This window comes from Amaranthus tricolor, chromosome 17, assembly GCF_026212465.1.
Source record: "Amaranthus tricolor cultivar Red isolate AtriRed21 chromosome 17, ASM2621246v1, whole genome shotgun sequence".
NCBI lineage: Eukaryota > Viridiplantae > Streptophyta > Magnoliopsida > Caryophyllales > Amaranthaceae > Amaranthus > Amaranthus tricolor.
The window spans coordinates 13,898,791-13,909,067 of record NC_080063.1 but is presented as its reverse complement, the minus strand read 5'-3'; the positions used below and the strand labels follow the sequence as shown (position 1 = coordinate 13,909,067).

Sequence of the window (10,277 nt, the reverse complement as noted above, 5' to 3'; positions counted from 1 at the left end):
ATCTGTCGAATTATTTTCTTTGTTTAAGCTTTAGTTGCTTTGTTTAAGCTTTAGTTGCATTCAAACTCTTTATAATATTCCACGACGTATCCTGAAAACGATAAGGTAAACTTGAAATTTTAAAATTTTAAATTTCCTTAACAAAATTCATTAATATATAAAATATTGTAATAAATAAAGCAATATAAGGAAACTGATTGAATTTATAAATATATATTGAGGCCTCAACAAATGTACTTTACGTATATGGTGCTAAACATTTAATTTGAAACGAGGGGTAAATGAGATTTGTACCTACCTGAAATGAACGGTAGATGAGATTCGTATCTATTGCCCATATGTCAAATTGGATTATAATGTTATGTTAAGAAATCAATTTAATCAAAACCTCTTATACATTAGAAATATTTGTTAAAATAATCTCAATTATGATCAACTCAAAATAATTCTAATATTAATTAATTAAAAATAACTCACACTATTACAATAATCTTCTAATAAGAATACGAAATCTTATTCATCTTCTTAAAATACTTCTGATTATATATTTTAGTAAAAAACGTACTTCAGAAAATTATGAAAAATATTACCCATTACGGATTATTTTAAATGGAGTAGTGTAAGTCCATATGATCATTTAAAAATTAAAAATTATATTATATAGTATTAAAAAAATCATCAAACTATAAGATGACACCAAACAAACAATACAACTAGTACCACCACCACTAATAAGCAATGTCAAAACTAAAATGATGATAAGCCCAACACCGACAAAGAGTAGAAATTCTTACTTATTTGAATATATTATTATTCCTTTAAAAAGACATTTCTCACTTTAATTTTTTTTAAAAAAATTTTATCTTCTTTATTTATACACCCCATATTTCATCATCACCATTTCCATTTGCATCTTCATACCTTAACAACTCTTCATCCTTATTATAGTCATTGTATCAAAATGTTAGGAGTGCCCTTAATTTTAAAGGCACTTATGTTAGTGTCTCCAAGTTTAGTAGCAATATTTATAGGAAGTGGGTTAATGATATACTACTTTTATGCACCATATTGGAAGGTAAGAAGGATACCTGGTCCTCCACCCTACCCTTTTGTTGGACACCTTCCCTTTATGGCTAAGTATGGTCCTGATGTTTTTGCAACATTTGCTAAACTCTATGGTCCTATTTTCAGGTCTGTTTTCCTTCTTTCCCTTTCCCTTTGTTTTCGTGCTAACTATTTATTGATTTATGATTATTTCTATAAATATTTCATCTTTTTGTAGGAGCAGTAATTTCAGTTTGTTGCAAAGTTTTCTTTAAAAATTCAAGAATTGTAATATATAACATACAGACAAACGAATTAGTTCAACAGATGTATATTAATGAGTTTTTAATCCATTATATACGATTATTCTTGATTCACCATTGATTCTATCGACTCAAAACTATGTAATTATAGTCTCGAGTGCATGTAATAACCAACATTTGTTTAGAAAAAACTAAATTATGATATATGTGTTGTTCTTCTATGCTTAAGATTTCCTAATTTTTTTAGAAAAAAACTAAATATGATATATACTTCCTCCCTTCTGAAATACTCGTTATATAACAATTTTTGCCATTATTTTATCGTTCAAGCTTATTTTATATATAGCAGCTAATGCGTATCAATAAATATACACTACAATATAACTTGCTTTTAGTGGGATATATTTAACACCATTTAATTTAACTGTCGTTACTTTAATTTCTAATGGTATATATAGAGGATTTAGTGATATTTATTAGTCCCTTTAGCAGCATAATAAAACATCACACTAAAGCTTTTTACGATATAGGATCTAGTAACGTTTCTCATAAATGTCATTATAGACTATAGTAACAATTACGTATGCCACTAAAAACCAAATAAAGTATCACTAAATCACTTTATAGTGGAATTTAAGATAAAAATCATTAATTATTACACTAAAAATATATATCAGTGGTATTTTTTAAATGCCACTAAATTCAATATCGCAAAAAGTTAAATTTGTTGTAGTGATAGTCAAGCGAGATCTTGTTTGAATCGCTTAATCGCATACTTTCATAATATTAACTATTTGTAATTTTTAAGTATGTATAGTTTAATAAAGTCAAATAAAACAAATATAGTGGAACGGAAGAAGTAGGACTAAAGGACCGTAGTACATCAGTAAATTATTTCTCCGCCAATTCATTTTGTATTATTTGGATTATGGTGGGAAACCATGTGTTGCACATATTTCAATAAGATACTATTTTAAAATTATATGACAATGAAAAAAGAGTATTAATAACTTATAGTGTACTTCATATATCATATAATATGGGATAAATCATTCTAATATTTTCAATTAAATAATACGGAGATAAAAAAAAGTATTTCATTTATTTCTCTATTAAGATTTCACAAAAAACAAAGTAAGTTTCTAAATGGGGAAAGTTGCAGATTTCATCTAGGGAGACAACCACTGGTAATAATAGCAGATGCAGAGCTATGCAGAGAAGTTGGAATAAAGAAATTCAAATATTTTCCAAACAGAAGTATTCCTCCTCCTATTTCTGCTTCTCCTCTTCACCAAAAGGGTCTTTTCTTCACCAGGTTATTTATTAATTCTCCATTCTCATTTGAGATATAGATTTAGACACGGAAAATTAGATTTTCTTTCTTATTAAAAAGTCCATTATTTTGTACAAACCTTTAATCATTTTTTATGACAATTTTATTAATTAAATTGTGTAAATTCTAAGGAACTGAAGGAGTACTATTAAATTCTTCAATTTTGATCCTTTTATCTCTTTTTCTATAAAAATGTTGAGTATCTAAGTGATTAAAAAAACTAATATTGAATGCTAGGTACGATAAAAAGCATATATTGCATTCATACGAACTCTTAAGTGAGGGGTGTGTAGGAGTAAATTTAACAAAGGGCGGAGGTATGTTTTATGTGACCAGGGGTGTTCAATGGGTCAAATAAGGGTCGGGTCGGGCTTAGTAAATATGGGTCGGACCGAATAAGGGCACTTTATAATTAAAATGAGCTTAAAATAGATCGGGCTTTCAAAGCCCGGTTCGGCCCAACCAGACCCATATGTACTACTATAAATTATTTTAATTCCCATTTATAATTTAGAACAATTAAACTGTCATTTATAATAATTAAATTAAAAAATATTAATTTATTGACATTAATATTTAAATTATACATTAATTATGTTATTTACAAAAGTCTGTTTTCAGCCTTTATTGAGCCTTTTTGTAACCCGCTTCATTTTAATTATAATATAGCCCATTTTTGACTCGACTCTTATAAAACCCTTCTAAAAACGAGCTGAATAAGAGCTTCAAATGGGGGCCAACCCATTAAACATCCCTAATTGCGACTATGGGGTTAGACGGTTAGACCCCACTTAACATTTTCAACTCTTCAGATTTAGGTACATTTGCCATGTATAATAAAATAATTTTAAAATAAAACTATAGTATTGAGCACACTTGATATTTAGATAGCTAAAAAGGTATCTAAAATTGAAAGTCATATACTCTTATGCTCCCATTTATTAATCAATTTGAATGGATATAAAGGTATAATAGAATGTGACTTTTTATATTGGTTTATGCGAAAATTTTGATTTACTGCTAAAAAAATTTGACCTAGTCAAATAACAACTATTTTATATATATATATATATATATATATATATATATATATATATACTCTATTTATTATGAAATTTGGACATAATGACAAATTAAATGATATACATTACTAATTGTAAAATTTTAGAATAGATAACATTGACTTTGTTATTGGCTTTGACTCTGACTTTTTTAAATCCACTTATTATAGTGTCTGAATCTGCCACCAGAGTATATAACATAAAGTTAGAGTGTCAACCATTAACTTAAGTTTTTGGTTAAATTGGTTTTCAAACGGATATAGTACTAAAATGAGCAAGAATGTTGTAATTTTGTAGGGATTCAAGGTGGTCAACAATGAGGAACACAATAATCTCAATGTACCAACCTTCTCATTTAGCAAGTTTACTCCCCACAATGCAATCATTCATTGAATCAGCAACCCAAAATCTCAATAACCAATTACATAAACAAGAAAAAAATGACAATGACATAATTTTCTCCAATTTTTCCCTAACTTTAGCCACTGATATCATTGGACAAGCTGCATTTGGCATCAATTTTGGCCTCTCTAGTCCAAACCAATCAAATAAAAGTCAACCCGAAAAACACACCCAAGTGTCCGATTTCATCAACCAACATATATATTCAACTACGACACTTAAAATGGACCTCTCGGGATCATTTTCGATCATATTAGGCCTATTAGTCCCGTTCCTACAAGAACCGTTTAGAGTTATATTAAAGAGTATTCCGGGGACGATGGAGTGGAAAGTCGAAAGGACTAACGAAAAGTTGAGTAAACGACTAGATGAGATTGTTGCGAAACGCGACAAAGAGGAGAAACGAGATTTAAAGGACTTTTTGTCACTTATATTAAGGAGTAGGGACTCTGAGAAAGTATCAAAAAATGTGTTCACATCTGATTATGTTAGTGCATTAGCTTATGAACATCTATTAGCTGGATCTGCTACAACATCCTTTACATTGTCTTCAATTGTGTACTTAATTTCTGGGCATCCTGAAGTTGAGAAGAAATTGCTTCAAGAAATTGATGGTTTTGGATTGTCAGATCAAGTGCCAACTGCTCATGATCTTCAGATTAAGTTTACTTACCTTGATCAGGCAAGTTGTTCTCTTTTAATTATGTTTCTTCCGTTCTGTTTTACCTATTATATAGACGTTTTACCCAAAAACTAAAAAATTGATATCTTTATGTTAAATAGACCATTTTTACTAATTTCTATGAAGATATGTGTAAAAAATTAATAAGATATGAGTAAGAAAAAAGTAGGGCAAAATTAACAATTTGACATATATAAAAGTATATAAAATAATAAAAGTACCCTTGAAAAACTTGTACACTTATCTACACTTGGGGCTTATTCTCCCCCAACTAATAGAAAGTTTAGTTTAGGGCGTGTTCCGCTTAGCAGTTTGAATAATTATTAGCGGTTTAATGAGATTAAAATTACAAAAAAAAATATATTTATTTGTAAATTAACAGTTTCGATAGTGTTTAAAGGTGCATGTTTAATTATCTTTAGAACGTTATAATTTTTGGCGTTCCAAATAAAAAGTAGCAATTTAAAGATATTCTTCACAATTTTCATTATAAATTATTTTAAAACAACTACCAAAATTATTACTTTAATAACGGTAGATAATTCACAAAGCTAAATAATAATTAAAAATCACAGCTACAAGTTACAATTGTACTGCTATCTATAGCTAGTCATAATTAACAATTACCCAAATAACTAACAGCTATTAACACCATAGTTAACAGTTAATAAGACGACACCCCATTGCTACTCAAATGGCTAATAGCTACACGAAAACTACCTTGTACTAACTACTATATAGGCCCTTAGTTGTTTTTAGTTTTGTTCATCGCACTAAGTTTACTCTCATAATTCAAAATTCATTCAATTAATTTATTTTTAGTCCTACATAATGAATCCAAGTCATTTTTCTTGCACTAAACTTCAAATTTTAAATAGAAGTTGGTAATTTTTGTTTGAAACATTTAGAAAGTCTAAATTTCAAAGTTTTGTTTACAGGTTATTAAGGAAGCCATGAGATTCTATACAGTTTCCCCATTAATTGCAAGAGAAACGACTGTAGAAGTTGAGATAGGAGGTTACTTACTCCCAAAGGTAAGAGATCCAGCATTAATGCATTCAGAACTCTTTGATTAAAATCTGAAAAAAGTACACTAATTGCTAAATGATTTATCAAAATGGTTTGAGAGAGCAGGGGACATGGGTATGGTTGGCACCTGGTGTTCTAGCCAAGGACCCGAAAAACTTTCCAGATGCAGACAAGTTCAAACCAGAAAGATTCAATCCGATTTGTGAGGAGGAGAAAAATAGGCACCCTTATGCTCACATACCTTTTGGAATTGGCCCAAGAGCTTGTATAGGCCAGAAGTTTGCTATGCAAGAAATAAAGCTCTCGATCATCCATCTATACCGTCATTATGTGTTTCGACACTCCCCAAAGATGGAGAAACCTATAGAGCTAGATTATGGCATCGTCCTTAACTACAAGCGCGGGGTTAAGCTTCAAGTCATCAAGCGAGAATGTAAGAAACAAAACTAATAAGAGTTTTAACGTTTGTTTTTCGCAATTGGCGGTTGAAGTTATTGGCTAGTTTAAAGAGTAAGAAGCATTGTTAATGAGTCGGCTATTATAATCATTTGTAAATTGTAACACATAAATCCAAAATGCAATAAGAGACAGTAATGAAATACTAAATGACATTACAGATTTCATCTACTGAAACAAAGTGCAAAACAAGTTGAATTACATTACAACATCCAAGACATTTTTCTACATTGCAAAAACAAAAAGAATACTCCAATTACAATCTTCACTAACCAAATGATAGATCACAAAAAAACGCAACACTAAAACCTTAAACTATGGCTCTTCTTGTTCTTTTAACTTACATGAACAACAAGTTGTTGCTAAGCAAACAAGCAAAAGCAATATCATTCTTTAAAAACATCAGTTGTACAAGTAGTTCTCTCTATCCCTTGGCCGCACCAAGTTCTTATCCAATCGACTACTCGTGGGCAAATTCAAAGGCCTAGAGAAATTGATCGAAGGAGGATCCGAACCAGCACTACTCTTCGTATCCCCATTCGACAATCCCACAAGTTTTTTGGCAAACTGAAACTCATCCATTGATTGCATTTGCACCCGTTGTGTTCTCCTCTTTGCCTTAGTTGATTCAGTGAGATTCATATAACTTGGCCTACAATTTTTACTTGTAGTAATTCCTCCACTCTCCTCAGTGCCCGAAATTGGAGTTGTCGAGGTGCACATTGAGGAGGAAGCCGAGCTCTCGGCATAAGGGAAGTCTGAACTCGGGCTAGAGGATGAGCGCGTGCCTTGAACCGCTGCGATTAAGGGTGGTTTTGCTGAGATTCTTGTGCTCATATTGTTTTTCCTGACCTTTACTTGACAGTGTAGTTCAGATGATTTCGGTATAGTGTCCTTAAAGGGATTTACAAGAGTTTTTGGAGGGGGGGTTTTAACCTCTGATATAGTACTATGAACTTCCTCCATTAGTCTGTTTTCCCATGGTTTTGCTGCCATCCAACGTTCTAACCAACTCCAGTTATTTTTGTCTGCTTCTAAGCCCTTGAATGATGATGTTGAGATGTTTGTTTCGAAAACTGTGGAAGGTGTTAACCTCATTTGCTGAAATAATATCAAGAATTTCCAATCATTTAATAATAATTGCAAGAAACATAAAAATAAGCAAGACTTCAAAATCTAGGGTGTCAACTATGCTAGTTTTACAATGACGACTGACGTTGGTGAAGTGAAAGAAAAGACGAGACTTGTATGCAGGCTTGATAAACAAAACTCATTGCAAAACCTGACTATAGAGATAAATGGTAAAATTCGATGGAAAATTGTTGTGGTGGAGTTTGAAGATCGGGTTCGAGTCTAGATTGACACCCTTAGCTAAATATAACTCTTTAAAGACTAATGTTGGTGAAGTGAAAGATAAAGATGAGACTTGTATGCAGTCTTGATACATAAAATTCATTGCAAAACCTTAGTATAGAGCTAATCTATAAAATTCGGTTATAATCTAATGTGGCAGAGTTAAAGATAGGGGTTGGAGTGTAAGGATATTGAAAACCTTAGCTAAATTTATGAGATTTGTATGCATTCTTGACAAATAAAACTCATTGCAAAACCCGAGTATAGAGATAAACTATAAAATTCGGTGAAAATCTGATGTGACGGAGTTTGAAAATTGGGGTTCGAGTCCAGGAATATTGACATCCTTAGCTAAACATAACTCTTTAGTACAAAGTAAGAATAGTAAAAATATACCTTTTGGACAAGAGCATAAGCAAGGGCTCTATCCCTTTTAAAGGCTCCTTCTTGCCTTAATTGCAACTTAGTTTTGATTTCCTCCAATGTTCCTTTACTATCACACCATCCTTCCTACAATTTATTCAAAATTGAAGATTACCAAGTAAGAATTTCAAATTTTGAACACAACAATTTAGATTTTGTCCAGCTAATATAACTGACCTCAGCTTGCTTCAAGAGTTCATTCTTAGTTCGCCGTTCATCAAGCAACTGCTGTACAGCCTGCCCTTCAACAGACATCCTCACACGTCGAGCTCTAACTCGAGCCTGAACCCGAACCAATGCCTGCATACACCTTAGTGTAACAGCAGCTTGTTTCCGTACTTGTCGCCCTCGAACTAAGGCTTGCAGCCTCACAATTCCTTTTAATGCCTTCAACGCTCTTCTTGCCTATATACATTTGATCAACATGTATTATTAACTAATTCATATGAAGAACACTAGTAAAAATAGCTTAAAATGAATCATCCTTTTTGTATAATGTAGGACTATAATCAACCTAGAATTTGTTTATATACACTGTAGTCTATCTTATACCCACTTCTAACTTAAACCATTGCCACTTTATATCAAATTATATGCGCAATGTGTTTAGGGTTAGGTATATGTTCATATTTCAAATTAAATCGGACTTGTTAGGCATAGCAATCTAAACCATTGTTAGTGTTTAACTATGCCAAAACACAACTTAAGATGAAATAGCCGTTTCAGTAGTTGTTAGTGGTGGAGTAACGTTCATTTGTAGCATAAAAACACCACATTTTTACTAGCAAGATATTTCAACTCTGAGGGGTTCAAAAAAGACATGATAATCTGATATTTATTCGACTTTAAAACTAAACCCGATTTGACCCGACATAATAATTGATTAACAATTATGTAAAAGCCAACATTGATAAAAACCCAATTCTGATCCAACTTAAAACATGAACTCAAAATCGACCCGATGAACTAAATGGTATGTAACAGTAAAAATCCATATCATTCAAAAGGGTTCGTAAAAAGAAAAAGGGTTTTAAGCTAAAAACTGAAAAGGAGAAAAGTGAATATCAAAAGATGAAAAAGAAGTTAAAATACCAAAAATCCACGAAAAGCGGTTTGAATACGAATGGCAGCCCATTCTTTCCTAACAACACGAAAATCCTTAGGAGGAGCTCTAACTACAGTAGCAACAGCAGCATTAAACGCATCGTTTCGACATGGTGAATCTGAACCCTCTGAAACTGTTGATTTATAACGACCTTTAAAAGCTTTCCATGTCCCCAAATCTCCTGATGGACTTCTCCATAGTTTCCATTTCTTACCTTTATTACTCCCACATTTATCCTACATAAAAATCAAAACTTTGAGAAATTTATTTACATCCCAAAATGAGGAAAAAAAAAAGAGTAAATATCACATCTTTAAGCAGTAAACTTACATGGGAATCATCTTTTTCTGGTTTTTTGAAGCCAATGAGGGTTTTAACCCATTTTCCAGAAGCACCCATAAATGAAGAAAACAGAGTAAAAACAGGGGAATGTAATGATGAAACAGAGTAAGAGAAAAACAGTAAACAAATAGTGAAATTAAAAAGAACCCATTTGATTTTCAAACTTGAATGATGAAAATAATATGAAAGTTTAGAATTTTGAAGTGAAAATGAAGTGTTTGATGGTGTTAAAAGAACAGAGACAAAGAAGCAGAATGTGAGCCAATAAGGATTAATGAATTGGTAAGTGTAATAAGTCAGGGGGTTTCAGAAGGAGAGAGAAAATGGTGTTGAAAAGAGAAGTGTGAATAATGGTAATAATCTTGGATAAAACGACATAGAAGAGAGATAAAGAGAGAGTTGGTTGGGTTAATGGGACGAATTTAGTGGGGAGTTGTGGAGTAATGTGCACATGAGGAAAAAAAAAAGGAAAAGAATGGAAGGAAGAGAAGTTTATAATTTGAAATTCAAATGATGCTCAACGGATACGAGGCAGTTCCACCCGCTCAATTCAACACTGTGAATTACTATACCAATCAAATACTCTCTCCGTCTTTATGAAAATGCATTTACAATTATTTTATTTTGGATGAAATTTAGAAAAGTGAAGATTGATTGAAGAATAATACAAAAAATAATTGGAGGATATAAATAAATAGTTAAGATGGAGAGTGAAAATAATTTTATGGATGAGATTTAAAGAAAGAAAGTGGTATCATCGCTAAAAAAGAATAGAATGCAAAAT

At 31.6% G+C, this 10,277-nt stretch overlaps 2 protein-coding genes across 2 annotated transcripts; one reads left to right on the top strand and one right to left on the bottom strand.

Moving 5' to 3' along the window:
• Positions 1-838: 838 nt before the first annotated feature.
• Positions 839-6,446, top strand: LOC130804249 (cytochrome P450 711A1). Its single transcript, XM_057668627.1, has 5 exons — positions 839-1,191; positions 2,470-2,622; positions 3,999-4,785; positions 5,724-5,819; positions 5,920-6,446. The coding sequence occupies exons 1-5, from the start codon at positions 962-964 to the stop codon at positions 6,262-6,264; spliced, it is 1,611 nt and encodes a 536-aa protein (XP_057524610.1). The 5' UTR covers positions 839-961; the 3' UTR covers positions 6,265-6,446.
• LOC130804250 (protein IQ-DOMAIN 6) lies at positions 6,433-10,028 on the bottom strand. The gene is made up of 5 exons (XM_057668628.1): positions 9,482-10,028; positions 9,139-9,387; positions 8,224-8,451; positions 8,020-8,133; positions 6,433-7,371 (listed from the first exon to the last, which is right to left on the bottom strand). The coding sequence occupies exons 1-5, from the start codon at positions 9,548-9,550 to the stop codon at positions 6,673-6,675; spliced, it is 1,359 nt and encodes a 452-aa protein (XP_057524611.1). The 5' UTR covers positions 9,551-10,028; the 3' UTR covers positions 6,433-6,672.
• Positions 10,029-10,277: the final 249 nt, after the last annotated feature.

Excerpts from the sequence above, each read along its gene's own strand:
- LOC130804249 (XM_057668627.1), top strand. The coding sequence starts at position 962 with ATGTTAGGAGTGCCCTTAATTTTAAAGGCACTTATGTTAGTGTCTCCA. Across the intron at positions 4,786-5,723 it reads AGTTTACTTACCTTGATCAG|GTTATTAAGGAAGCCATGAG; the intron begins GCAAGTTGTTCT and ends TTTTGTTTACAG. Across the intron at positions 5,820-5,919 it reads GAGGTTACTTACTCCCAAAG|GGGACATGGGTATGGTTGGC; the intron begins GTAAGAGATCCA and ends TTGAGAGAGCAG.
- LOC130804250 (XM_057668628.1), bottom strand. The coding sequence starts at position 9,550 with ATGGGTGCTTCTGGAAAATGGGTTAAAACCCTCATTGGCTTCAAAAAA. Across the intron at positions 8,134-8,223 it reads AACTCTTGAAGCAAGCTGAG|GAAGGATGGTGTGATAGTAA; the intron begins GTCAGTTATATT and ends AATAAATTGTAG. Across the intron at positions 7,372-8,019 it reads CTTATGCTCTTGTCCAAAAG|CAAATGAGGTTAACACCTTC; the intron begins GTATATTTTTAC and ends ATATTATTTCAG.